This window comes from Vombatus ursinus, unplaced genomic scaffold (assembly GCF_900497805.2).
Source record: "Vombatus ursinus unplaced genomic scaffold, bare-nosed wombat genome assembly UNPS02006779.1, whole genome shotgun sequence".
In the NCBI taxonomy this organism is placed as follows: Eukaryota; Metazoa; Chordata; class Mammalia; order Diprotodontia; family Vombatidae; genus Vombatus; species Vombatus ursinus.
Window position 1 is genome coordinate 16,689,396 of NW_020946557.1, and position 25,667 is coordinate 16,715,062.

General features: G+C 36.3%; 1 protein-coding gene across 3 annotated transcripts in view; it reads left to right on the plus strand.

The window, feature by feature from the left end:
• TPD52L1 (TPD52 like 1) overlaps positions 1 to 23,096 on the plus strand; it is a 161,638-nt gene extending 138,542 nt beyond the window's left edge. For 2 of the 3 annotated variants that reach the window (XM_027848613.1, XM_027848615.1), the window contains exons 4-7: positions 1,443 to 1,544; positions 12,066 to 12,104; positions 14,927 to 14,987; positions 20,227 to 23,096. In XM_027848613.1, coding sequence (XP_027704414.1) covers positions 1,443 to 1,544; positions 12,066 to 12,104; positions 14,927 to 14,987; positions 20,227 to 20,355 — 331 coding nt within the window. In that variant the 3' untranslated portion in view covers positions 20,356 to 23,096. The remainder of the gene's footprint in view (positions 1 to 1,442; positions 1,545 to 12,065; positions 12,105 to 14,926; positions 14,988 to 20,226) is intronic. The other variant, XM_027848614.1, reaches the window with a different exon arrangement.
• Positions 23,097 to 25,667: the final 2,571 nt, after the last annotated feature.

The window sequence follows — 25,667 nt, forward strand, 5'->3', positions numbered from 1 at the left end:
TTATAGTCTTCTAGGGGGGGATAAAGTAGAAAATACACAGCAGAGAACAAAAGAAAATCTACAAAGAAGCAAAGAAAAGCTAGACAGCTTTGAAAACAATGTGCAGCATTTATTATATAGGTTTTCTTGAAGTAGAAATTGTTTTATATTGAATCCTCTCATGTTCTGCTGTGTACATGGCAATATTTTTTTTTCTTATTTTGTATTTAAGATTAAAATTTTTAAAACTTACAAAAAAAGAAAAAAAGACCCTGGGAATCACATATTAGCCCCATCAATACTTAGGAGGTATAGCTCAGTGCCATGAAAAGAATACTGGATTGGAATTCAGAAGACCTCTGATTATGATTCTTGGCTATGCCACTTACTATCTATGTAACCATGAACAATTCTGTTAAACCATCTGGGCCTTAATTTCCTCATATTTAAAATGAAAGGGTTGGATTAGGTGGTTTCGAAGGTCACTTTGACCCTCTGAATCTGTGATACTGTGGTCTTAAATAGGGAGATAGGAAATTAAAACAACTTGAAGTTGGTTATTTAGGATGGTGGTATCAAACTCAAAGAGAAATGGGGGCTTACCCATATATAAGGATCCCTGAGGGCCTATACTGATTTAGAAAACCACATCTTAACATTATCTGTGGTGGGTAGGGGTTGTATTTTTATTTATTTTGTTAAATATTTTCCATTTACATTTTAATCTGGTTCAAACAACTCAGGAGGCACATTTGCAAAATGCTTATTTGACAGCTCTGATGTAGGTAATTCTTCAAGTTCCAGCTTAAACTTTCTTGCAGGTTGGGTATGGATGCCCTAGACTTTTCTAAAGAAAGTAGTGGTTAACATATTGATTTTCTTTAACAGAGGTGGAGTCTTCAAGGAATTATTTAGTTCACGCCTACCCCCTGCATCCAGCCATGCAAGGCAAATGGTTTATCCTAGTTTATGGTTGCTGAGTATCTTTGTCAATCTGACTGATAATGTAGGTTAAATAACTAAACTCATTTTATCTTTCCAAGTTACTTTTACACAAATTAAAAGCCTAACAAAAACTGAAATTTCCCATTAGGCACCTCCCTTTTGGTCCCTAGGGATAGCTTACTTAGACTAATACCTTAGAAAGTCCATCTAGGCTGAGTGGTTCTTGAGCCTTTTTGCATGCCGAACAGATTGGTTTTAAAAGACATAAGCTCCCGTTTTTGCAAGTCCCATGTTTACTGCTGTGGTATTCCAAGGCCTGGTTCTCATCTTAAGTGAACTACAGTCAACCAACCATCTGTGCATGACGAATAGGAATATCTACTTCTATGGATTATCTGCCTCCTAAATATATAATACATTAGAGACAACTTTCCAAATAAGGATTTGGGAGTCAGATAAAGGTTATACTATTTGTTATTTGAACTGAGTTATTTATTGCTGCTTTCTTGTATTTCTAGCTACAAGAAAACACATGAAACTCTGAGCCATGCAGGGCAGAAGGCAACTGCAGCTTTCAGCAACGTGGGCACAGCCATCAGCAAGAAGTTTGGAGACATGAGGTACTTCTAGATTGAATGAGTTTTGAACTTGGCTTTGAAAAAGAAAAGAGGATTATTTACTTCATGGTCAGCTGGTCTTCCTTCCCTTGCTATGCAATGTCTGCCAGTAGCCACTGCTAGTACATGAGAAGTGGTTATTCCCTGAGGTGTGCTGCCTTAGGAAAAGTGTAGTGAGCCCATGGCAGAGGAGTTCCTTCCCATACTGCAAGTCCCAGTGGAAATCGGAGACATTCTTGACATTTGTAATCATTACTATTGAGAGCAAAATAGGAGGAATTTCCTTTTCAGACACCACATGCTAGGAGAGGCTTAATTACTATAATCTTAACATTGAAAACAAAATGTGTGAAATGGAATCTTCCTGGAAAGCTGCAGCCTGTGTAGCAGCCTAACCTTTAACTGATAAATCTTGCCACATCTGGGCAGGGCTGCTCATTCATGTTGAAAATATCTGTTGATTCTTAGTAGTGAAAATCAGTCAGAACTAGTTTCAGCAAAGCAAGACCCTTCATTCTTTGATTCGTATTTCCTTTGTTGTACAAGTAATGTTGAAAAGTTCTTTGGTGAAAGAATTATGCATATATGTGTGTATCTGTATATATGCATTGTATATGTATGCATATCTATAGCTAAACATTTACATAGTGCCCTGTACTGTGCTATTAATTTTTTATCATACTCTAGTGCTAAATAGAGAGGCAGCATAGCATAATGGATCGAGTCTAGAAAACTTAAATTCAAATCCTGCCTCATATACTTCCAACTGAGTGACCATAGACCAGTCATTTACCTTCTGAGCCTCAGGCTCTTTCCTAACAATATAAATTATAGAAGAACTGTGAACTACAGTGGTAGAGGCAGTCTGCCCACCAAGAATTCCCATACTAATGAAATCACAGACTGATCATAGCATTATAGATTTAGAGCTAGAAGGGGCCTCAGGCCTCCTACCCCCACCTTCCCCAGTCACACAGATGAGAAAACAATCAGTCAATTAACAAGCACTGATTAAACACCTAGTTTCTGCCAGACACTGTGCTTGGTACTGGGGAGGTAGAGACAAAAATGAAACTGACCCTGTTCTCAAGAGCTTCCCTTCCATTTGATGAGAGAATATGTATATATGTGTATGAGAATATGTATATATATGTATGTGTGTCTCTATATCTCTCTGTATGTGTCTCTTGTTTGTGTGTCTGTTTCTCTCTCCATATATTTATGTATATATACATATACACAAATATGCATATGTATGTACACACATGCATGTATGCATATAGACATACATATATGCATATACAGCATGCATTTTATCTCCTTGTATATATGTGTGTGTGTGTGTGTGTCTGTGTGTCTGTGTGTATACAAGAAAAAATACAAGGTAGTTGGAGGGGGCACTATCAGTTTATAGAAAATAGGCTCTGCAAAAGTGTCAGGTACATAGTAAGAGCTTAATAAATGCTTGTTGATTGACTTAAGTGGCTCATGAAGATAAAGCTGGGGTTCACAACCATAGCCCAGGACTCCACATTCAGCCATCTTCCCCATTTTCTATGTTCCCTTAATCTGTCAGTTTATGTAACAGTCTACAGATACTTGTAGATACAGATGCTTGTTCTTCCTGATGGTAAATTAGATAGAGGAAAGGAATGAAGGAAAAGCAAGAAAAGAGACAGAAATGGAATAAAAGATGAGTTCTTTGCCCTTTTGTATATATTTCAAACTTTACTCCACTCACCGTGCCGCCCCCCCCCCCCAGTGGTTGTGGTATTCACTTGTTTTCAGTCCTGTCCAACTCTTCATGACCCCATTTGGGGTTGTCTTGGCAAAGATACTGGAGTGATTGTCATTCATAATTACACACACATATGTATAGACATATACATACGGAGAGGGGAAGAAAAAGGGGGAGAGAGAGAGAGAGAGAGAGAATTTTCAGAAAGGAATATTAAGGGCAATGGAGCATCTCCCCTCAGTCATGTGAAAATATGCTACACATAGTAAATGGTGCCACAAAAGAGACTGGCTATTGAAAGAAAATCGTGCGGAGAAGCAGTAATGACCAAAGAAAAATGATGAAAAATTTGGTACTGTGTCTGATGACTGTAAGTTCTTTGGGGAAATCTGCAAGCAGTTCAGTTAGGGATTTTCTGACATCAGAAAAGTTCATCACTGAAATCCTTTTATAGTTCTTGTCATTCATGGCCACTAAGGGTAGATTTAAAAAATTATAATAAAGTGATAACTGTCTGTAAGACAGACATCAGTTGAACAAATTTAGCTCTGCCCTGACTGTATCTATTTTTGATGTTTATTGCAAAGTTAGAATAGAATAGAATTAATTACACTTGAGATTTTTGGGGTTCCTTCTGTGCCTATTAGTTCAATAGGGTTTTATAGAATCATAATGGAAAAATTCAGAAGGGGCTATAGTCCAACCTTCTTATTTTAGAGATGAAGAAAAACAAGCCCAGAGAGGTTGTGACTTGCCCAATTAGGGTCAATACATTTAGTTAGTGACAGTATCAAGACTTGAACCCTCGTTTTTGTGTCCCAATCCAGTGTTTTTTCAGTCATATCATTAAGTATTGCAGACCTCAGGAGAATGAATTATATTTTTTTAATGCATTTCCTTTAAAAATAAGTAAATTTTTCATGGGTACCCGTACAAATAACCAGCAAAACTATTCTTGTAGCTTTGTCACATGAGGTGGAAATATTTGTGTTTTAGAATCCAGACTTTTTCAACAAAAATAAGTTGACTTCCACTCTTTCAGGCACCTAAGTTAAATAATTCCATAGGCAAGCATCTGAGTGCAGGATTTTATTTTTTCATCTTTCATTAATAAGGTGACATCAATAAAATAGCTCGAGTTCTTCAGTGAAAGAGTGATACAAATGTAAAATTTTGGATTATATATTTTCTTAGATGTTATTAAAAACCTAGAAATAAATGAAAGGTAGCTATGTAAATAGTTAATAAACATTTATTAAGCACCTACTCTGTGCCAGTTACTGTGCTTAGTGTTGGGGATGGAAAAAAAAAAGGCAAAAGGCAGGCTCTGCCCATAATGAGCTCACAGTCTGAAGGGGGAGACAAATGGGCAAACAGACATGTTAAAACAGGCTATATACAGGATAAATAAGAAATAATTATAGGAGAGAAGGCACTAAAATTAGGAGAGTAAAGAAGAACTATACCTTTTCTCTGACCACACACCTTCTTTCTTGTGCTACATGTGTTCCTGGAGGGATAATTCATTATTAGCTAAATTTGTCAATAGAGTTTTAATTGGTCTCATAAAATGAGAAAAGTCATGTTTCATGTTGTGACTAAGATGTGATAACTTTAAAATTTTGTTTTAAGAATGACTTTTCATACTATTCTGGGAGCTCAGTATCATAGTACCCACTAATTCCTTCTAATTCAATTATTCCTCTACAAGGTAGATCTATTTTGGAATCCATCTAAAAAAAATAATTACTGAGGCATTAAAAAGAACTTTATTCATATGGGATACATCATTTATACAGGATATCCTAAAAGTCTTTAAGCTATTAAATGTTTATAACTGCTCAAAGATTTCTGGGATGCCTTGTACAATGGTGAGACATGTAGACCGAGGGAGAGCACTCAGGCAAGGAGCCATTCATTCTGTTTCACAGAGACACAGGTCAGTTTGTTTGTAGAAGTAAAATATGAACAGTGTGCCTATAAATATATATGAAGGCATATGTATGTTCATGCATATATCACATATAGGGATTGGTTTCTATTATGTTTCCACCATTTTTATTCCTGGATGATTTAAAGTATATTTCTCAAGACTTCTCAATATTTCTTTAAATTATTACCTACTATAAAGTACTCAAGCTCTCTCTCATCATAAACAAAGAAGAAAACTATAACTCAAATAAATAGTCAAAGCAAGCTATGATTTTTAGGGTCACACTGTAGCATAGAACATCTAGGTATAATTTTTAAAATTCAGTGACAGTTTTTTCTAAAGTAATAGAAACTGACAATCCATTTAAATAAGGATGTTTTTCTATGTGAAAGCTTGGTTGTTTTCAGGGAATGTTTAGATTCAAGGGGGGAAGGTCTACCAAAGTACATAAAATGCTTAGATATAATAAAAATTGTATATGCTTAAACAAAGTCATTTAATAAGCATCCATAGATGAGAGAAAAAATAAAGGAACTTGTGGACCTTTTGGGGTCCTTAAAAGGGTGTGAATTTATGAAATGAAAGTGAACATAACTACTGAATTTTGTCCCAGATATGTTTACTTTAAAAAAACTTTTTGAGCAGAATTATATTATATATATATATATATATATGTATATACATGTAAAATATGTGTTGTGTGTGTGTATGTGTGTGTGTGTTCCAACCCAAAAAAGTCAAATAATTTTAAGCATATGTACGTTTTGGTGTTAATCATAGACAAATGCTTTGTATATAAGATTGTATAGCAAAGTTGGATCCAAAGAAACTGAATCCTGCCTCTAACACTTATTTGTGTGACCTTGGCAAAATTAATTCCTAGGCCTTGATTCCCTTCTCTGTGAAATGAAGGGTTAGACTTGGTGACTTTTGAAGGTACTTTTGAGCTAGAAGGGACCCTCAGAGGCCATGGCATTTAAATGATTTGCCTACAGAGTCACAGAAACAAGATTTGAACTCTGCTCTTTTTGACTCTAAGTCCAGTAGCCAATTCATTCACCATGATGATTCTATGATCCCTCCGACCTTACTGTAGGATTCATTTTGTATAAAAGTGAACACATGCTCATATCCATCATCATTTTATATATAAAATTCCCATTCAGCTGGAGATGCCCTAGGATCTATTTTGCATAGAGAGACAGAGAGAGATAAATGTAAACTTTTTTCCATGTATCTTTCCTAAATATATAGCTATGCACTACACTATGCTGATTCTATGTTCCCTCCAACCTGACCATAGGGTTCATTTTATATAAAAGTGAACACAGGCTCATATCCACCATCATTTCATATATAAAATTCCCATTCAGTGCCCTAGGATCTACTGTAGCATAGAGAGATGGAGAGAGAGAGAGATAAATGTAAACTTTTTTCTATACATTTTTACCTAAAGATATAGCTGTAGATATATAACATATCCATTGATATCTAGATATGAATATCAATAGATATCTAGTTAGCTATACTAGACAGACACATATTTATACCCCTTAGCATATTATACCAATCAGGGATTTCTTACTGTGCATTCCAGATTTTTGGAAACTCAAGTTGAACTTTCTTTAGAGAATTCTATTTCGTCCTCCATGATTTTCCTTATGTGAATCTTTCATAGTATGATGGATTGATAGGTATTTGGGCATGATTCTCTCTCCATGGAGTTTTTGGGTTGAACATAGTATGACTCACTTTTTCATAGTGCTGTCTATAGTTTATAAAGTGTGTTTTTCACAAATATTCTACAAGATGTTAACAAGATGTTAAGTTATAAGACACAGGCTCAGGGGTGTCCAGTTGCCACATAGCAACAAATATAAAACTTGAAATATAATTCTTGAACCTATCTGACAGTCCACTATTCTTTCTGCCATGTCATGTTCACCTTTAATATTGATCAACAATCCCTGTTTCAACCTTTAGTATTAATTAGGCCATGAAAAGTTTGATATTTGAATAGGAATGATGTTCATAGGTTTTTTTTTTTAGTGTTTTGATTGCATTTAATTTTCTTCTAATTTTTTTTTTTAGTAAAAATCTGGCCTGTGGATTATTTCCTGGACTTACTGATCAAGTTTACATTCTCTATTCTCTTTGGGATTCGGAATCTCACAGTTCAGGGTTATCATTTTAGTACTAGAACTTGAGTTTTATTTCCAGTTCTGTCATTCATTACCTACGAGACCTGAAAAGCTTCTGAATTTCTCAGTTAATTCCTTTCCCCATCTGTAAGATGGGAATAATGATACCTGTCCTGCCTCCCTGATATGGTAGTTTTAAAGATAAGCTGAGAATACATTAAGTGAAAGTATTTTTAAATGTGTTGTACAAATGGAAGGAATTAGAAATATTTTCATTAATAACATTAAAAACTAAACACCCTCTGGAGTTTTAGTTCTTACAGCATTTATTTAGACTATAATCAGGCTGAGATAAAATGTTTAATTTTGTCATATTTTTGCAGCAGATTCATGAACTTAACTCTGTATCAATAGCAACAAAGAAAAAGGTATTATATTTAACTGAAATCCAGGTCATAGTAAAAGTATGTTGGAGTAACTTTGCTTTCCTACCACATTTATTAGCAAAACTCAAAAAAACAAACAAAAATAGTGAAATTAAGAGATTTGAGTTACATTTCTTCTCTTTGACTCTGTCCAGCCATGGATAAAGACAAGAATGAGTACAAAGTGGACAAAAACTTAACTCAAGGAAGAAGCAATAAAAATTCTGTATGCTATACCCCCTCAATAATAAATATCAATTCTATAACATGAAACTCGAAACTCCAATCATCATTATAAGTGAAGAATGTTTAAGAAAAGCATAGGCCATGTAAGAGTAAATAGCAAATGAAACCAAGTTCTTGTTCATTGGCTCCTTAAATAAGAGAACAAACAAATGTTGCATGCAATAGTTTCTCTCCATACTGTATCTAAATATGTTCTTACTACTACTGTTCTCATTTTGCCTCTCCTGCTACAGATCCCATTCCATTGGGTAAGCTTTATTGCTGTTTGTTATTGTTGTTGTTAAGCTGCGCTTTGTCTTACTCCTTAGAAGTGAATGGTATATTCTCTTTTTTCTTTTACACCCGGGCCGACATAAATTTGTTTTATTTGCTAAAGTGTTTAGATTTTCACTTCACCAAATGAACAGGAAGAAAACTGAAGGGTGTTATACACACTGAGGTTTATTGAACAAAACATTTGTCTTTTTTTCTGAATAATTCAGATTAACATTCATTCTACAGTCTGGGAAGTAATTCTCCTAGGAATATATCGTTTTTCTTCACAGATTCTTCCCACACATATAAAAGACCTGGCTTTATATGCACTTAAAACAGAAAAAACAAAACCTCAATGAAAGTTGCAAAAGTAATTTGATGTATTTTACAGCTTGCTAGGTAGCTGCTAATATGAAAGTTAAAATTTAAGATGTCTTACTTTTCTTCCTTTTCCTAAATTGATGCATGCCTCTTGTCTTGCTCTTCCTACTTCTTTGTTAACATTTTCTGTCTTGATTCTTTTTTCCTCTTATCACGATATGGTTTACTTGTAATTTGAAGGCTAACCATTTCATGGCCTTTCTTATCCCATGTCTATTTTCTTTTGGAAAACAAATTTTCTTGAATTTGAGGAAATCAACAGATTGATAGTCCTAGCATCTAGTGTGAAGCATCTTCTCTAACTGCATTTTCTTGTAATTTATGAGAAAAAGTTTTTGCCTGCAGTTTGTAAAAAAAAATATATATATATATAGATATAGATATAGATAGATATATAAAGGTAAACAGTAAGTACCCATAGTCTTAATTAATTAAACCTTTTCTTTATGCCTCCCAATAGAGTGCTGCATTATTGATTCCCTTGAATGACATTTTAGGGAAAAGTTAACAAGGTACACAAGAGTCTTAGGAAAGTATAAACAGTACAACAGAAAGTGTTATTGGGAAAACGTTAGTCTAGGTAACTGTGTCGGTCCCCTGGGTTCTCATAGGACATAAGAGGGAATCTAGACAAAGAATAGGGTGCTTTCAAAAAACACAGTTTTGGCTTGAGTTTATCTCAACAGTATGGGACAAGATTCCTTTAAAAAAAAATTAACCAGGAAAGTCTGAACCAAGTATGTGAAGAGAAAGATGAGTGATACTTTTTTCACATATAGAGATGAGGATAGATCCCCATGAGATGAGACATTTAATCTCATTACTAAATGTAAGTAGAGGAAGTCTAGAATTTCCTTCACCCACTAAGCAGGATACTTAGAAAGCTGTTTTAATGGCAGAAAACATCTGACCCTTATCTTGATTCAAGTTCCCCTGGCTAAGATTTTATAATATAGAGGAACGATTTGCGTATGACATTTGACCTACCACAAAGTCAGCTTATGTATGGCTCATCCTTTAGAGGAAGTCTCTAAGTTTAGTTCTTTTTTATTTCACCATTAAGATTTTTTTCTTTGTTCCACCTTTGCATTCATTACCCAAAAAGAAAATATACTGACATTGTGATTTGGGCACATATTTACAAGAAATAGAATGATAACAAAATATAGTATTGAGACTCACAAACACCAGCCCACTGCTTAGGCAAGTAAGTTGACTATACATAAATGACTATTTACATGTTTACTGAGGTAGCTTAGCAGTTTGAATTCCTCCCAAAGGAACCATTGCTTTAGCTTGCTGGCAAAGGAAAAATGTTGTTAATCATTTGACCCAGTTTCATAGTCATAGATAGGGGAAAAGGGATGGCCTCATCCCGTGGAGTCTAAGGTGGCAGTCCCACTCTGATTCTGGAAACTTCCACTTAAGGCAGTATTGGCCTTACTTTTCTCCAGTGCTTGTGGTGAGGCATGCCAGAGAGGGAAGATAATGGATCTGATACCAGGCAAGGTGACTCACACTTCTGTGCTATGTGAGTCAGGCCAGGCTGTCTCTCAATGCTTCTTCATGGCTCTCTGTGCCTACATCTCTGGCAGCCCCCAGCTACATGGCCCAGTCTGTCTTTTAAAGCACCCCACTCAGCACAGCATTTTGACCTCCCCTCACACTCCTCTTTTAGCTCTACTCACTTTCTTTCAGCTTTGTGGTTCCATTCTGGAATAGACAGGCCACAAACACCAGCAAAATGAAGTTTCTAACCTCCAAAATTTCCAACTTCCAAAGGAAATATACCTCAACAGAAATGGCCTTTTTCTGGCATAGCACTGTATGTGTAGTGGTAGTGTTTGCATGCCTCTTTGCTTTTTGGAATCTGTCTTAATAGTTGATAAAAAGCCTAATGTAACCAAAAGAAAGGCTTAGCGATCAACAAAGCAATCTTTGGTTTCTCTTCATGGAAACATAATAATAATTCTAATTCAAGTAACAGCTAGCATTTATAAAGCACTTAAGATTTGGTAAGTACTTTACATATGTCATCATTAGAACCTCACAACTATCCTTGTGAGATAGATGGTTATTGTTATCTCCATTTTACAGATGAGGAAATGGAAGTTGAGAGAAGTAGGGTAACACGGCTAATAAGTGTCTGAAGCCGGATTTGTACTCTGGTCTTCCAGACTGCAAATCCAACATTCTGCTATGCCACTGGAATAAATGTTCCAGTGTTGGATTATCCTCTAGGCTCACTGAGTATGTACTCAGAGAGTCCAGAGAATTAGTGGAAGCTGAAGTAGCTAGCCTGGGTTCCAGCTTGGAGAATTTTCCCTTCTATGGCCCCAGTGTCCCCGAAGTATGGGGAAATTAGGCAGTTTCTTCATCCCCACTTTGGGGCCTGAATCCATTGATAGGAGTTCTCAGGAAGGGACTGATGTCTTTAAGGGCTGGTGCTAGTGAGTCACATCTATGAGGAAAATGAAAAAGAAATACAGATAGGAATCTATATTACTCTCCCGTTTACTTCTTTGTCCTGCATAATATGCTTCTGGTAACTTTTCAGAGAACCAGGTGTTTTGAATTAGTCCATTGGGGAAGGAGGCAGTCAAGGGGCCTTCCAAGGGTCTTAATTTGCTACTGTTGCAGCCTGTCTTCAATGGTATCCTGTTAAAAGGCAGATAAGAGTGTCTCTAGCCCATGCATATTAGTAAATGCCCTTTGATGTTTTGTTAGATAGTATCAAGATTGTGATAACAGAAGTTTGGACATTTGTAGAGAAAGAGGTCATCTGTCAGTGAACAAGTCAATCAGCAAGCATTTATTAAGTGCTTATTATGTGCCAGGCACTTTGCAAAGCACTAGGGATACAAAGAAAGGCAAATACATAGTCCCTGCCCTCAAGGATCTCACTTTGTGTACTGGGGAAGACAACATTTAGATAACTTGGTAGGGATAGCTTTGTAGAGACCCCTGTAAATTGTGAAATATGTGAAGACTGTTTTTTCTCTCATTTCTTTCACCTGGCTAATGAGCACATTATCCTAGCTTTGAAGCCATCCTTCTCTTTCCTAAAATCTCTACCTTCCAGGAAAAAACAAGGTTGGACTAGAGAGGTTGGATTTGGCAAGTAGACCTGCCTGGGAGGAGCTGAGATGTGCAGCAGTCCACACTTGTATGGATATCTTAAGTAGTCTATTCAGAAGAGCATGCAACGATCCATTATTGTCTATTCACTTTTGTCATCTTTACAAATGGATCCAGACACCCACAGCGCTCAATAAAAACAGTGTCCTGATGGTGGGTTGGCATGGTACACTGCATGTATCTGAAAATGCTAACTGAACTGGTAGAGGGTATTCTGTACTTACGGTAATGTTTTCTTTTTTCTCCTCATCTGCTTTCTCACTGAAGTTATTCTATCCGCCATTCCATAAGTATGCCTGCTATGAGGTAACGTGCTTAAGATATTTTTATATGTCAATGTAAATGTGTATAGAGTTACTGTTTGGTGTTTATTTTGTTTTCTCTTTGTGAAAGAGAACAACAATAATAATAATAATAAAATAACAATAATAACCTGATTTTTCCAATCTCGTTTCCAGTATTCTTAAGCAGCCAAGGGAAAGTAGGTTGAAAAGTATCAACCAATCAATAGGAATTTATTAAGGACTTAAAGTGACTGTGTTAGGAATATAGAGATAAGAATTACATAGTTCTTGCCTTCAAGTAATTTAGGTTCTACAGACATGTAGCAGATAAATATTATTGTAAAGTAGGGTGTGATGGGGGCAAAGAAGAAATCCAAAGAAGTTCTAGGAAGATTTGGCAGGAAAGAGAAGCTTTTTAGCTGAAGAAAACAGGGAAGGCCTTAAAGAAGAAGTAGCTTTGGAACCACCATCAGATTACAGGAGAAAAAAGAATTCTGAAAGGCAGAGGTAAGGTAGGAATGAGTGCATTACATTCCAGTCTGGGCAAAAGCTCAACCCAGAGTTGAGAAACGGGCCGTTTCCCAAAGAAGGCTCCCCAAACTGTGTATTATCAAGGGTTTAAAGGGTCAAGTTCACATAACAATACTAATAGACATATCCACTTCAAAATGAAAATGGTAAGAAAATATAGGTGAAAATGATTTACAAAGTTGTGGAAAAGGCTCTTATTTCCAGTTGGAAGTTGGCCTCCATGTTTGTGTGACCTAGTGATTCAATTTGGTGAAATCAAACAAAACAGAAGTATCTGATTAAATAATTTCCCTCATGTTCTTCATCTTGTACAGAAAGGTAACTTAATTAGGGGATTTTCTCTCGTGATTTCTGATGCTGGCTCACATTACTTGAGGCTATACAGTTTAATTGGTTGTTTTGGGGATACAGTAAGATTGTTCGGTTTGCTAATTTGGTGAAGGACAGAGCATAGATTCAAGTTTGCCATCAAGTCTGCCATCATCACCAGACTTGAACAACTAACCTTTCCCAGAGTGATAACACACTCGAATTGAATTCCCTACCCTGTGTCATAACTGGGGCTTAAGCCCCTTTTCTTGCTATTTGGGTATAGAAGTTTACTGAAAAGAAACATTTGTTACTCTAACAGTGATCTCTGCAATATTAAAATAATTTTTAGAAAAACATTTTCTTTATTTTCCCTTTAGTTACCAGGAAAAAGGTGCCCTGTTTTTGTTTTGTTTTATATCAGATTACATGGGGAAAACTTACATATTAAAGCTCTGTCCCCAAACCCTCAGTTTTGTGTGTTGTCCTTTCTACTTTAGCTTTTCCAGCTATAGGACAGAGAATGTAGACTAGCATCCCAACTATTTATAATATTCATTGTGCAATTTTTAAGGTTTATTTTTAGCAGTTAAAAAGAAAAAGGCAAAAATGTTCAGTTTGGAAATAAATTCTGTTTTTATCTCTTTACCATAAATGGGTTATAACCACTGTATCCTATTCAGTTGGCACACATTTTCTATGACCAAATGGCAAAGCCTCTTGTGAATTATTTCACAAAGGAATGTGGTGTGTATGTGCATGTGGAAAAAACAATAATAACTAGCATTTATATAACTCTTTAAGGTTTGCAAAACATCTCACATATTACCTCATTTGATCCTTACACAACAACCCTGTGAGATAGGTGCAGTTATTATCATCATCATTTTACCAAACTGAGTCTGAGAGAGGTTAAGTGATTTGCCTGGGATCACAGAACTAGAGAAGATTCAAACTTGGGTCTTCTTGACTTCAAGTACAAGTATCCATTATGCTGTCTACCCATCTCAGTGCAATTAATATGAGCTGCATGCATTCTGTTTAGTGAAAGAAGAGATAGATCTTTTGGAATCTGAAACAGGGATAGCTGATAACCATTGATAGGGGGTGGTAGCATTGATATTAGAGATTGAGGGGCAGGCCTGGGTGTCTAGAAGACCTAGGCTCAAATCCTGCCTCAAACACTCTGACTCAGGGCAGGTCACTTAACCTTTCACTGCCCCAAGCATTGTCTAATTGTGGATGGAGAGAGTTTCTACACTGGGAGTTCCTGTACTGATGAAATCACAATCCTGGACAAAACCAAATTTTAAAAAAATGTCTGACATATCATTGGACAATTAGTATATTTCATTTTAAAGAATTAGAGCATTACTTTCTAGCAACAGCAGAAACCGATCTCTCAGGAAAGGTTGCCCAGCTGCTGTAAGCATTAGAAAAGGGAATCTTTTGTGATAATCTTTTTTTCCTGAACTAGTCTAACATTCTTTCTTTTTCATTAAAGGGATAAATATCCAATTTTTTTTAATTGAGAAAATTCAAATGAGGTTATTTTCAATTTATTCTTTTTTCTGTAGCCTGGCCAAAAGTATGGTAGTGGTAAAAATCTCTATTGTGACTGAAGTTTGAATTGTGTGTATTTGAGGCTGTTGGTCCTTTTGATTCCTAGGAAGCCATTTAAGTTGCTGCCTGGAATAGTTAACCAACATAATATTGCAAATTCAATTTTAATTATTCTACAGTTTAGTGCCCCACTGGCTTGATTAGTTTTTAAAAATGCTCATCAGCTTCTAGTCTCTGGATCTCTTGAGTGTGCTTGGGAGTTGCAGTGGCACAAGGTACCTTTAAAGCATAGCTGGTGATGGATGGTAAATTGACAAGTGGTTTCTCCTCTGCACCTCCACTATTTACTAATAAAAGCAGCAAATCACACAGCATGGTTGCTAGGACAACTAGATCTGTGGAGCTCACTTCTCTCTTTTTTTTTTTTTTATTATGTTTTAGGAATTCTCCTACTTTCAAATCATTTGAGGAGAGGGTTGAGACAACTGTCACAAGCCTTAAGGTACAGATTAAGTGCTAAATCATGTGAATGAGTCTATTAGGTGGGGACAGCCCAGTCATTGGTGCCACTCATGCCAAAGTAGGCAAGCACCCTATACTATACCATCCAGGAGGCCTTGCAGCATAAGGGCAGAGCTGCTGTAAGCCAGACCTTGTTACAAGTAATGTTAATATGGACCAGCACCAATCAGTTCTTGAAGAATTGGTCTGAGTGAGACATGGAATGTCAAATTGTTCTTTTAAGTGGAGTTATTGTTTTCCCTGTTGACTTCACCTATTTCTCTTAGGTTACAGTCCCCAGGATGCCCCATACACAAAGTGGGTGCTTGAATACAGGATATTAAAATCTAGGGTATAAAAATCTAGATTCTGGAAATCTGCGATAGAGGGGACACCTCAAAAGCTCTTTGTCTAGTGTAATGACAAATGGAAATGAGCTAGCTTGTTGCTGCTATGTGTCCCCATTCCATCAGTTTTCCCAAGTCACCTTCTCCCTGTACTAATCAAGGACTAGGTGGTAGAAGAATGTAACTAGATCAGAGTACGTTCTCTTGTAATGCTAACTAAATTCAGCCCAGGGATTGAAGTGAAATGTCTGGAATGGGTGAGTGTAGATGTGTTGCCCCATTTTGCAGAACAAAAAAGAACATAAGAGAACTTGTTAGAAGAATATGCATGTGAGCTCTTTTTAAGATGAACTAAATTCAGTATGTAAACAATTGTATGTATGTTATCTTACATATCTTATTATATTACTCTTTTTGGTCTTAGTATCCCTAGGCTTTCAGTAAACCTTCCCATGTATCTTCTCTTAAATAATGAAATCTGTGCACATGAGGAAAAAAATAAATTTCAATAGGTGATATAGTTATTTACTAATTATTAATTATCCCTTGAGAAGCTTTTCATACCATCTTGGATTACATATAACCCAGGCTGAATACTCTTGCTTTTATAAAATGCTTTCCTCACAACAATCACATAGTTTTATCCTCATTTTATAAATGGAGCTAACAACTGATTTAACCACAGTGAAAAGTCAGCTGGCATTCAAATCAAGGTCTCCCAACTCCAAACTCAGTGTTTTTTCCACTCCGCCACAATGTGTGGCATGTAATTATTAATGTTTTGTAAAAGAATGATAAAGAAAAGCAATAAACTACAGTGAAGAGGGTAAGCCTTTGAGTCTGACAAGCTAGTCATGTTACTATGGGCAAATCCCTTAAATTCGTAGTTGCACCAGATAATTTTCTAAGACTGAAAGCAACAGAAGAGTTGTGAATTTGTACCAGTAGAAGTGATTTCCACACCCCCATTTCCCTGATGAATCGCAAGTCCAGATACTTGCATTCCCATCCTTACCCCAAGGCCACTTTTATGATATATTCCAGTTGCTACTGCAGAGCATCTTTCTATTAAAGGAAAATATATTCTGATTCTGGTCATTCATCTACTTTGTACTTAAGAAATTTCATTCATTTGAGAGACTGATAACATAAGATTATAATTTTACTGATACTTTTCCTTCATAGAGGAACTATTGATTATTATTGTGAAGGGCCCTTTTCCATTGGTCCATTTTGCACCTTTTTACTATATAAGTATATATGGTCCAACAAAGAAATCAATATTATGTTTTAATCCTTTTTACCACCAAAATCATTGGCACTATGCTAGGTTTCTCATCTCTGGTTGTCATTCTCATCACAATGAACCACTTAGCTAGGGACCTTAGGATCCAGTACGTTGCCTGGGCCTTCCTTGGACAGAGCTTACACAGATTAAGAGATGGGTTTTCTTTCAGTCTTGGTTTCATTTCATAGTCCTCTATTACTATAGCAGTAATTTCAGCTCTTCACTGTGCCAAAGGCTGAGAGAACCCAGAAAATCAATATCTCAGACATTTTATCAATACCTTTAGATACTCCCAAGCAAATGGGTTTTACATACTGGTAGTGAAGTTCTGATACAGGAGAAGTTGTACTTTTTAGGTTTCCATTAGAAAGAGAAGGGGATATGAAGAAACAAAAGAAGAATAAAGAACAATCCTATTTTCACTTGCTATTGGGAAATGCTGGTATGCCCACATACTCTTAAATGTTTGAGCCCCATTTATAGCATCTCTTACTTTGCTATACTCCTAAATAGAGATAAATTAATAGCATTCTCACTGCCATTTATAGAGGTAATATTGAAGGATTATCTAGTCCATCTTCTGCTTTCAAGTAGACCTATAACTAACTCATTCTACTGAGATCTGTCTTATAAGAAGAAAGCTTTGTGGAAAGTAAATTCTCTAACTGCCCTAGCTTCTCACTATTTAACAAGCCTTATATGTAACACTGTCTCCTTGTTCCTTTTTCTTCTGTTGATGCAATCAAAGGAAAATAGTCAATGATCATTCTCTAATAATAACTTCATATATTTGATTACAAAGTCATCCTCTTTCCTTCCTTACCACCCCCCACCAAATAATCGTAGTTCTAACCTTTATTCTTGTAGCTATCTCCCATTTTTAATCATCTTTTGTTTCTCCAAACCTCCAAGAATGCCACATTCCTCTTAAAAGTTTGTGAACCCCAAGATTGCGGTCTGTGAGGGGACAAACTTGTGAGTCAATTCACCAATGCTATTCTGTATTCTTATTCACACATCCTCATGTGATATTCTTTAAAAAAAAAAAAAAAAAAATCAGCCACCATACTACAGACATTTGGCTTGTACTGTGCTATAAATAGAAGGCCTACCTCTACCATACTTTCTTAGACTGTGGCATTTGCCATGTGGCATTTGCACATAGTCACCTTTCCTCTTTTCAGGTTGATTCTATATTTGCTTCCAAATAACTCTAATTCATCAAGATCATTTAAAATTAAGTTCCTGTCCTTGCAAGGCACCATTTTATCTTACTCCAGCCAGATATCATCTGTAAACTTAATGAGACTGCTTTCTATTTCATCTTTCAGGTCACTGGGAAAATGTTAAGACCATCTCCTATGAAACTATATTCATTATGTTGTCCTAGGTTGACAGTGAATCATCTATCGATAACTATAGCTCTTGTAGCAATTCTACACTCACCTAAAGAAGCCCATATTTCCTTTTTTTATTGATGAATATGTCATGTGGACAGAAGTAATGAAGTATATCAAAGAGGCAGAATTGAAAACCTTATTAAAACAACCCAAAGTAAAACTATTACATTCCCATGCTCTATCAGCCCTTTTTGTCTTTCATAAAAGATTAGTTTGTCTTTCTTGGTAATACAAATGACATCTTATGCAAAGGGAATTTGTAAACATCAGGGCAGGGTGACAGAATATTCTTAATTGCAGAAAGTGTTATTCTCTTGTTCCTGTCATCTAGTCCACATCACTGCACTCATGTGCAGCTGCGCCTAAATTACTCAAGTCCATCACAGCCCGAGTATGAGCCATCTTATAAGTAAATAAGGTGAAAGAATGAGCTTTATAAAATTTCCTTTTCTTAGGGTCATCAGGACTGACTGGCCTTACATGCTAACTCTTGTCCTTTCTTTCTGCTTTTGGCTTGAGGGAACAATACTGAGGGAGAGATGGGAGAAAAAGAGTTAAACTGACAACAACATCAAATATATATATTATATAAACATATATATATATGTATACACACACACATATATATGTATATGTATATATATATAAATATATAGTCATAATATTACTACTTGTTGCATCCTGTGCAAGAGAATTAAATTCAAACTCCAGAGTGGCAACTAAAGAAAAGAGTTACTTGGGTGGGCAGTATGGCTACTACTCATCTCCTCTCGGGGAAGAAGGAAGGAACAATGGGAAAACACCCAAGGGGAGGTAATATTATGCTTCAGTGAGAAGACTGCAGCAGAAAGGAGGAATAGGTCCTGCCACCTCCCACATACCCCTAATATAGCATGGCAGGATAATTAAATCTAATAAATATGGAGCTAAGATATAAGGACTACTGGTTTGGTTGTTTTTATAAAGTTTTTTTTTTTTCTTACCTTTTGAATAAGCATGGATACATCCAAAGTTATAAAAGGATTAGAAGGAAATGTGGTAACAGGCAAAGTCAATAAGCACAGCTTTTTGCCAAGAAGTATTTTCCCACATTTGCTAATAGCTGCAGAAGTACCAGTGTCACTATTAAATGCTATTATGTCTTGTGAATGTGTCAGCTCCATTGAGACACCCATTAAGTCTTTAGGGGTATTAGGGTACCCATTACATATTTCATACTGTTCTAAATGGCAGCCTATTGGCTTGTAAGATGATATATTTATAAATCTGGTTTTCAACTGGAAAGGGCAGGATCTGGCCCATTTATAAATTTAAAAGTTGATCATAAAATCTTAAAAAAACACATCCTTGTTAATCTCCTTTAACCAGAAGTATTTTTTTATACTGTACTGTACTTGACACAAGGGTCCAAGGAAACTTAAGATTCATAGAGAACTTTAAGTCATAAAAGCTCTTAACACAACACTCAACTCTCTTACTGCATCTTAATATTTCTCTATTTCCCCAACCGCCAAAACCCCACTGCTTTTAACTGATAACCTCAAAAAAAGTCAAAGGCTTCTTGCTGTCTGCCTTGGAGTTGGGGGAAGGGTGGTAGATTTATGTGGCCCTCATAAATATGCAAACAGACAAAACAAATAGATGGGTTTGAAAAGCCACCCAGAAGGCTGTGTGTAGTAAAACCCAGTATTTTAACTCTAGCCCACAAACAAGAGACCTTTTTGAGTGAGTCACAGGTCCATAGCCAGAAGTTGAGTTTTCCATGCTAAGAAGCCTGATCCTTCCAGTTAGCACCTGAATACAAAACTTGAATTCTAGCCATTTCAATTTATGAAATTGCAAAATAGGTGGGGGAGGGAGAAAATATGAAGTTCATTTAAATTGGAAACTGAAAAGGTTGTAAATGTGATATTTTTGGAGAAGAGCCTGGGAAATAGAACCTAAGAGGGATAGGAGAGAGGACCTTTCTGCTGTCACCCCTCCTCCATCATGGTCCCTTACCTTATCCCCTCCCTTTTCACTATTAAAGCTTGGGATTAAATATTTACAGTAAAATGAAGCTGGGAAACCTACCCCCTAAAATACACATTCTGTTAAAGGAGACTTTTTGCTAGGTCCAGTGTAAGGAAAGAAGCATGTTGATAAAATGAAATTGGAACTGCTGCCTACCTTGGTTTCCCTATCCTCTCGTTTTCTTTTTTTCAGACGAAAGTAGGAGGCACCTCCAGTGGAGGGAATTTTGAAGAAGTGCTCAGTTCCACAGCCCACGCAAGCGCACAGAGTGCTGCATCAGCCCCTCGGGTACCTGAGAAAGAAGGGGAGCTTCGGTGCTAAAGAGGCCCAGGGGGACCATGCTACAGCCTGAAGCTGCCACCCTGTCCATGCTATGGGTTCTGTCACTTTTCTCATAGCCAGATGTGAAGGCCAAAAAGCCTCTCTACAGTGTTGTACTTTTGAAAAAAATTCCATCCATATTTGTACTTAAAAACAAACCATTTAGTCATTGTGGATGCAGGAAACATGCCCGGAATGTGATGCTCAGAATGTTCTAAATTTCTCTAATTAGCAGATATGCAACTGGCCACAGCGCCTTTCTGCCATTCCAAGTGCTAACCTTTTTGTCCTGTTGGTTTGCTTTGCTTTCCTTTTTTGTTTGGCTATTTCAGCATGTGCCTGTGTGTCTGTTGCTGTGTGGGTCCTTAAAACCCCACTGCACTTTTTTTTTTCCCTCTGGGCACAGTCCAGTAGACAGTGGAATTGCTACTTACGTACCCATTTTCAGCTATATGAAGTATACCAAATGTCCACTCAGCTACTTGTGTCCTCCCAGCCCTGGCACATATGTAAACTGTTGTTTACGTGTAAACTGGTTATTTAAGGGATTAGCAAAATGATTTTGAAAGTACGAGGCTTTTTTGATTTTTAAACTTTTTTCAAGTATACAGTTATCTTGGAAATCTCATTTCCAAGTTTATTTTCACTTCCATTCCTGGGCATGATAAAAGATATACGTCATTATGCTATGATTTTTCAGCCACCCTGAGCTACTTTTATAGAATCTGCAGTTCTGAAATCTTCTATAATCTACTTATTCAGGTCAAAGGGCAGCTGTTTCACTTCAAAAATAGGCTATTTTCCATGGGGAAATAGAGGAAGTATAGTTCTATGACCCCTTGATCCCAGTAGTATTAAATTAATATAATATCAACATCAGATTTCCTAGAGTAAATTAAATGCCTGCTAACTACTGTTATACTTTCCTTTTGTCCCCCTCTAATGGAAGTTATATGCTTTTCACTAAAATATCCCCCACCTTAATTTATGACTGCAGTATATTTAAAATTTTCCAGTTTAGAAAAACTATATAAAAAGGATTAAAAGTTTACTAATTGGTGAATTTTTTTCATTCAGTGCTAATTAGAGATGGGTATATAATCTGCAAAATAAAATCAGTGATTGTTAACATGTAATAATCAGGCTGTTTGGGGTATACACATCTGTGTGACTGGTACTTTGCTGTAAGGATTTAGGGCCTCAGTCCTAAACCAGTCAGGAGTGTATTATGTACTCGAGGATACTGCCAAAAGGAACATGGCATATTTTCCACTTTAGTTCCTTTCAGCCTATCATTCATAACTCTAAGCTTCTTAACTTTTAGTGCTTTTTATGAAAGTGTAGGAAAGTTCATGTTTTCATATCAAATCAGTAAAATGTCATTAATTTGACTCTTTAATTCAACCAGAGCAGGGCTGGGGTTTTTGTTTACACTATTTATCAGCAAGATTCAAGGAGTACTTAATTTACTTAGGGGAATGAATTGTTTGTAAGGACTCTAGCACATTAACTATTCCCAATTCATTCAACATTAATTAAGCACCTTAGCTGTGCAAGTCACTGTACTAACTGCTGAGGAATTTACAATCTATGGATGCTACTAATTAAAATCCACTATTCATTAAAATAGGATCTTTCCTCAGCTACATGGTTAGCAGTTACTCCGATTCCCATTATTTATTTCAGTAATAAAGGACCACTGTTTCTTAAACACCCCCAATGCAGAGTTTTCACTGGACCCCGCCCTCCAATTAGTGAGGCTTTGCTATATAAACAGCATATGGTTCTTCAGCTAACCTTTTTAGCTCCCCAAATTGTATTTACATTTTGATAACAATTTAGCTTTAAAAAAAATCAGACCAGTTGCTTGTCAGATTGTAGGTTTCATGTCCTTACTACCTGGTCTCTCAAGGCCTGCCTCCTTTTCTGAACCTCTTCTGCATGTCTACTGTTGGGTTCTTTACTCCTTACATCTTAACACAGGTTTTTCTTGAAACACATATACATAAAATGCCTTTTTCTTGTGCTTGCTTCTTAGAATGTTATATAAAAAATTTAAGTTATCCTTTTGAAAATACGAAAAGCTAAAGTACATCTGGCCACAAACTTCACTTTCACTAAAAATCAAAATTACAATTCAATACTTTGTTCTCAAAGTGATACCCGTTTAAATAGCTTCAGATGAGTAAACCTTAAACACACTGCAGAAGCAGACACCTACCAATTTTTAAAGACAACTCTTGCAATGGAAAATATTAGTCATAAAGTTATGTTTCAATTATATTTTATAGCATATGCCCCATCAAAATGATGAGTTATGCCAGCAAAGTACCTGGCATCCACACTGAATTGTGTATCTCCCTATAAATCTGATCCAGAATCATATAAAGTATAACGACCTGTACACTTTATTAGAGGAATTCTGAAATACTGCACTGTTCACAGTAGTTAAAATCAAAAGAGTGTTTGTGGCCCAAGATACTTTTTTTTTTTTTCCTGTACTCTTCGTAGTTTCAAAATTTTCTGTCAACTGGAACTTTTCAAGTTCAGTTGCACTAAGGTAAATAAATATGGCAAACTGAAACACGCATAAATACCTTCATCCATTCAGGAATTGGTGTCTGAGGATGATAATGGTGAGAGGAAAGTGGTGGGTGGAGGTCATGTGATTGGAGTTTTATGTAAAATCATTTCTGCCAAACTAAGTGTTCAAGTAAAATTTCTAAATTCTAATTAAAATGTCAATCACAATTTTTAGTGACTGGTTTTTTTTTTTAAGCTTAATTACCTAAGATTTATAAATGGAAAAATTATTTGCTGTCAGATTTCCTACTGATCTTAATTTCAAATCATGATACTACCCATTCATAATTCACATTCACACAGTACTTTAAGGTTTATGAAGCACTTTCCTCACAACCCTGATGTGCCACCTTTAGAGAATACTTGTGCAAGTATTCTTTGAAGGTAGCACACATATATCCCCATTTTGCAAATGAACAAAATGAGGCTCAAGAGTTGCAAAATGTGAGAATCAAGTGATTTATGCAAAACTCAGTGTGATAAAAATATCCAATACATCGATGGCTTAATCTAGCACAGAAAACGACGTCAACACCACCTTTGAACGTGACCTACAACGAAAGGTATAAGAGTGATATAAAGCAAAGAGCACTGGATTTGAAGTCAGAGGGCCTGGGTTCAAATTCCAGTTCTGCTATTGACTGCCTTTATAACTTTGGGGAAGTTCGTTAATCTCTCTGGTCCTCAGCTTCCTCATCTATAAAACAAGAGGGTTAGACTAGATGTTTTTAGAAGAGGTCAGTCCCAGTTTTAAATTTATGATGCTGTGTGTGAATATCATAAGAATTGACATTTAGATAGATAGTATTCTACAGTTAATCTTCAATACAACCTTGGCCATAGAATTGACCCACAGATTTAGGGCTGGAAGGGACCTAAGGTTACTTTTACCATTTCATTTTATATATAAGGAAACAGGCCAAGAAAGATCAAGTGACTTGCCCAATGTGGTCCACAGGGGTGTAAGTGGCAGAACTGGTATTTGAAAGCAGTTTCTCTTGGTGCAGATATTATCAAGTTACAGACTAGGAAACTAAGGCTAGGAGAAGCCACATCAACCAACCAGCAACCAAATAACAAGCAACCTGTGTGCCAGGAACTGTGCTAACTACTGGAAATACAAAGACAAAAAATGCAGGAACCCATATTTTCATGGAGCTTACATTCTATTAGAGGAAAAGGCATGTATGCGTATAAATATACACAGAATAATTGGTAGGAAGGGAAGGGACTAGCAATTGAGGGGGGGGGACAGGATTGGGAAAGGCTTTATGTAGAAAGTGGTATTTGAGCTGCACCAGTAAAGAATCTGGGAAGTTCTTTTCCCAAAACATTTCCTAGCTCTGCAACTCATTTTACCATGTGTTTTCATTACCAGGCAGAGAGGTGGGCAAGATATGGAGGTTGTATACCAGCATGAAGATTTTCAATGGCACAGGCTTTCAGAATTATGTTAACATTTCCAGAGTCATAAATAGTAGCCTACAGAATATGAACATATGGGGAATATCAATAAGAAAACTACTTATTTCATATTGGATGCAACCCAAATGAAATTGTTTGTATTCTAAGTAAACCCTATTAAAACTTACTAAAAAAAGAGAAAAAGGCCTTTTTTTGAGGAAAATAGGTAACATTTTGTGCTTGGGGAAGGCAGCACTGTGGGGTTGATAACACACCAGTCTAAGTAATGGGGGCTCAGTTCTAAGGTTCATCCTGGCTGTGTGACTTTGGACAAGGAATTTCACTTTTCTGACTTCAGGTTTCTTTTCTAAAGGGTTGGGGGTTGATCAGGTGGTCTCCAACGTCCTTTTTCACACCAATATTCTATAATTCTGTATTATAGGGTTGTTGTGGGGATCAAATGAATATGTGAAATGCTTTTACAAGCTTCAAACTACACAAATGTTAGCTATTATTATTTCCTTTTAGCCAAGAAATTTATCTATTGCTGTTAAGCTTCTTCATTTTATCAAATATTTTATATGGCTATCCTAATTTATTTATAGCCACAATCTCAATGAAAAAAGGTTTAGGACAAGCTTCAAGGAATCAAATTAAGTGACCTTAACCAAGACAACAGAACAATTAATAAGAGATAGGGAAAAACACAAATGCCTGGGACTTTTGTAGGCCTGGAGCTTTACAGCTGGAAGGGCTCCTAGAATCTACTGAGTCCAACCCCTTCATTTTACAGATGAGTAAAGTGCAGGACAGAGATGAAAAGATTTACCCATGCATACTGCTAGTGTCAGGATTTGAACTCTAGTCTCTGTGATTCCAAGTTTAGTGTTCTATCCACTGTGTCACTTTCCATTAGAATGTACTCTGTTAATCCATAACACTACACACAGTTTCACAAGATCTCAGCAGAAGGAAAGAAATGATAACAATTAACTGGCCAGTAACACAAACTAGGCTCTAAGGTGACAGAGAGACCTGGTTATATTGACTTTATCAAAGGAAAATTATGTGCATGTAGCCAACTAGAAAAAAAAAGTGACAAGTGACAGATGGAGTTCTGTTTTCTCATTAAATAGTATCTCCAATAATAATCACCTTCATTCTTTCTGATTGTTGATGGAGAGCAGCTATAGACATACAATACCAAAAAGAAGATACCTTGTTTGCAGCAGCCTCTGTATCCAGGGACGCTATCACTTTGTAAGTTCTATATCATTTTCTTACCTTAGCCAATCGGCCATCTTTAAATAGAACCCAACATCTGA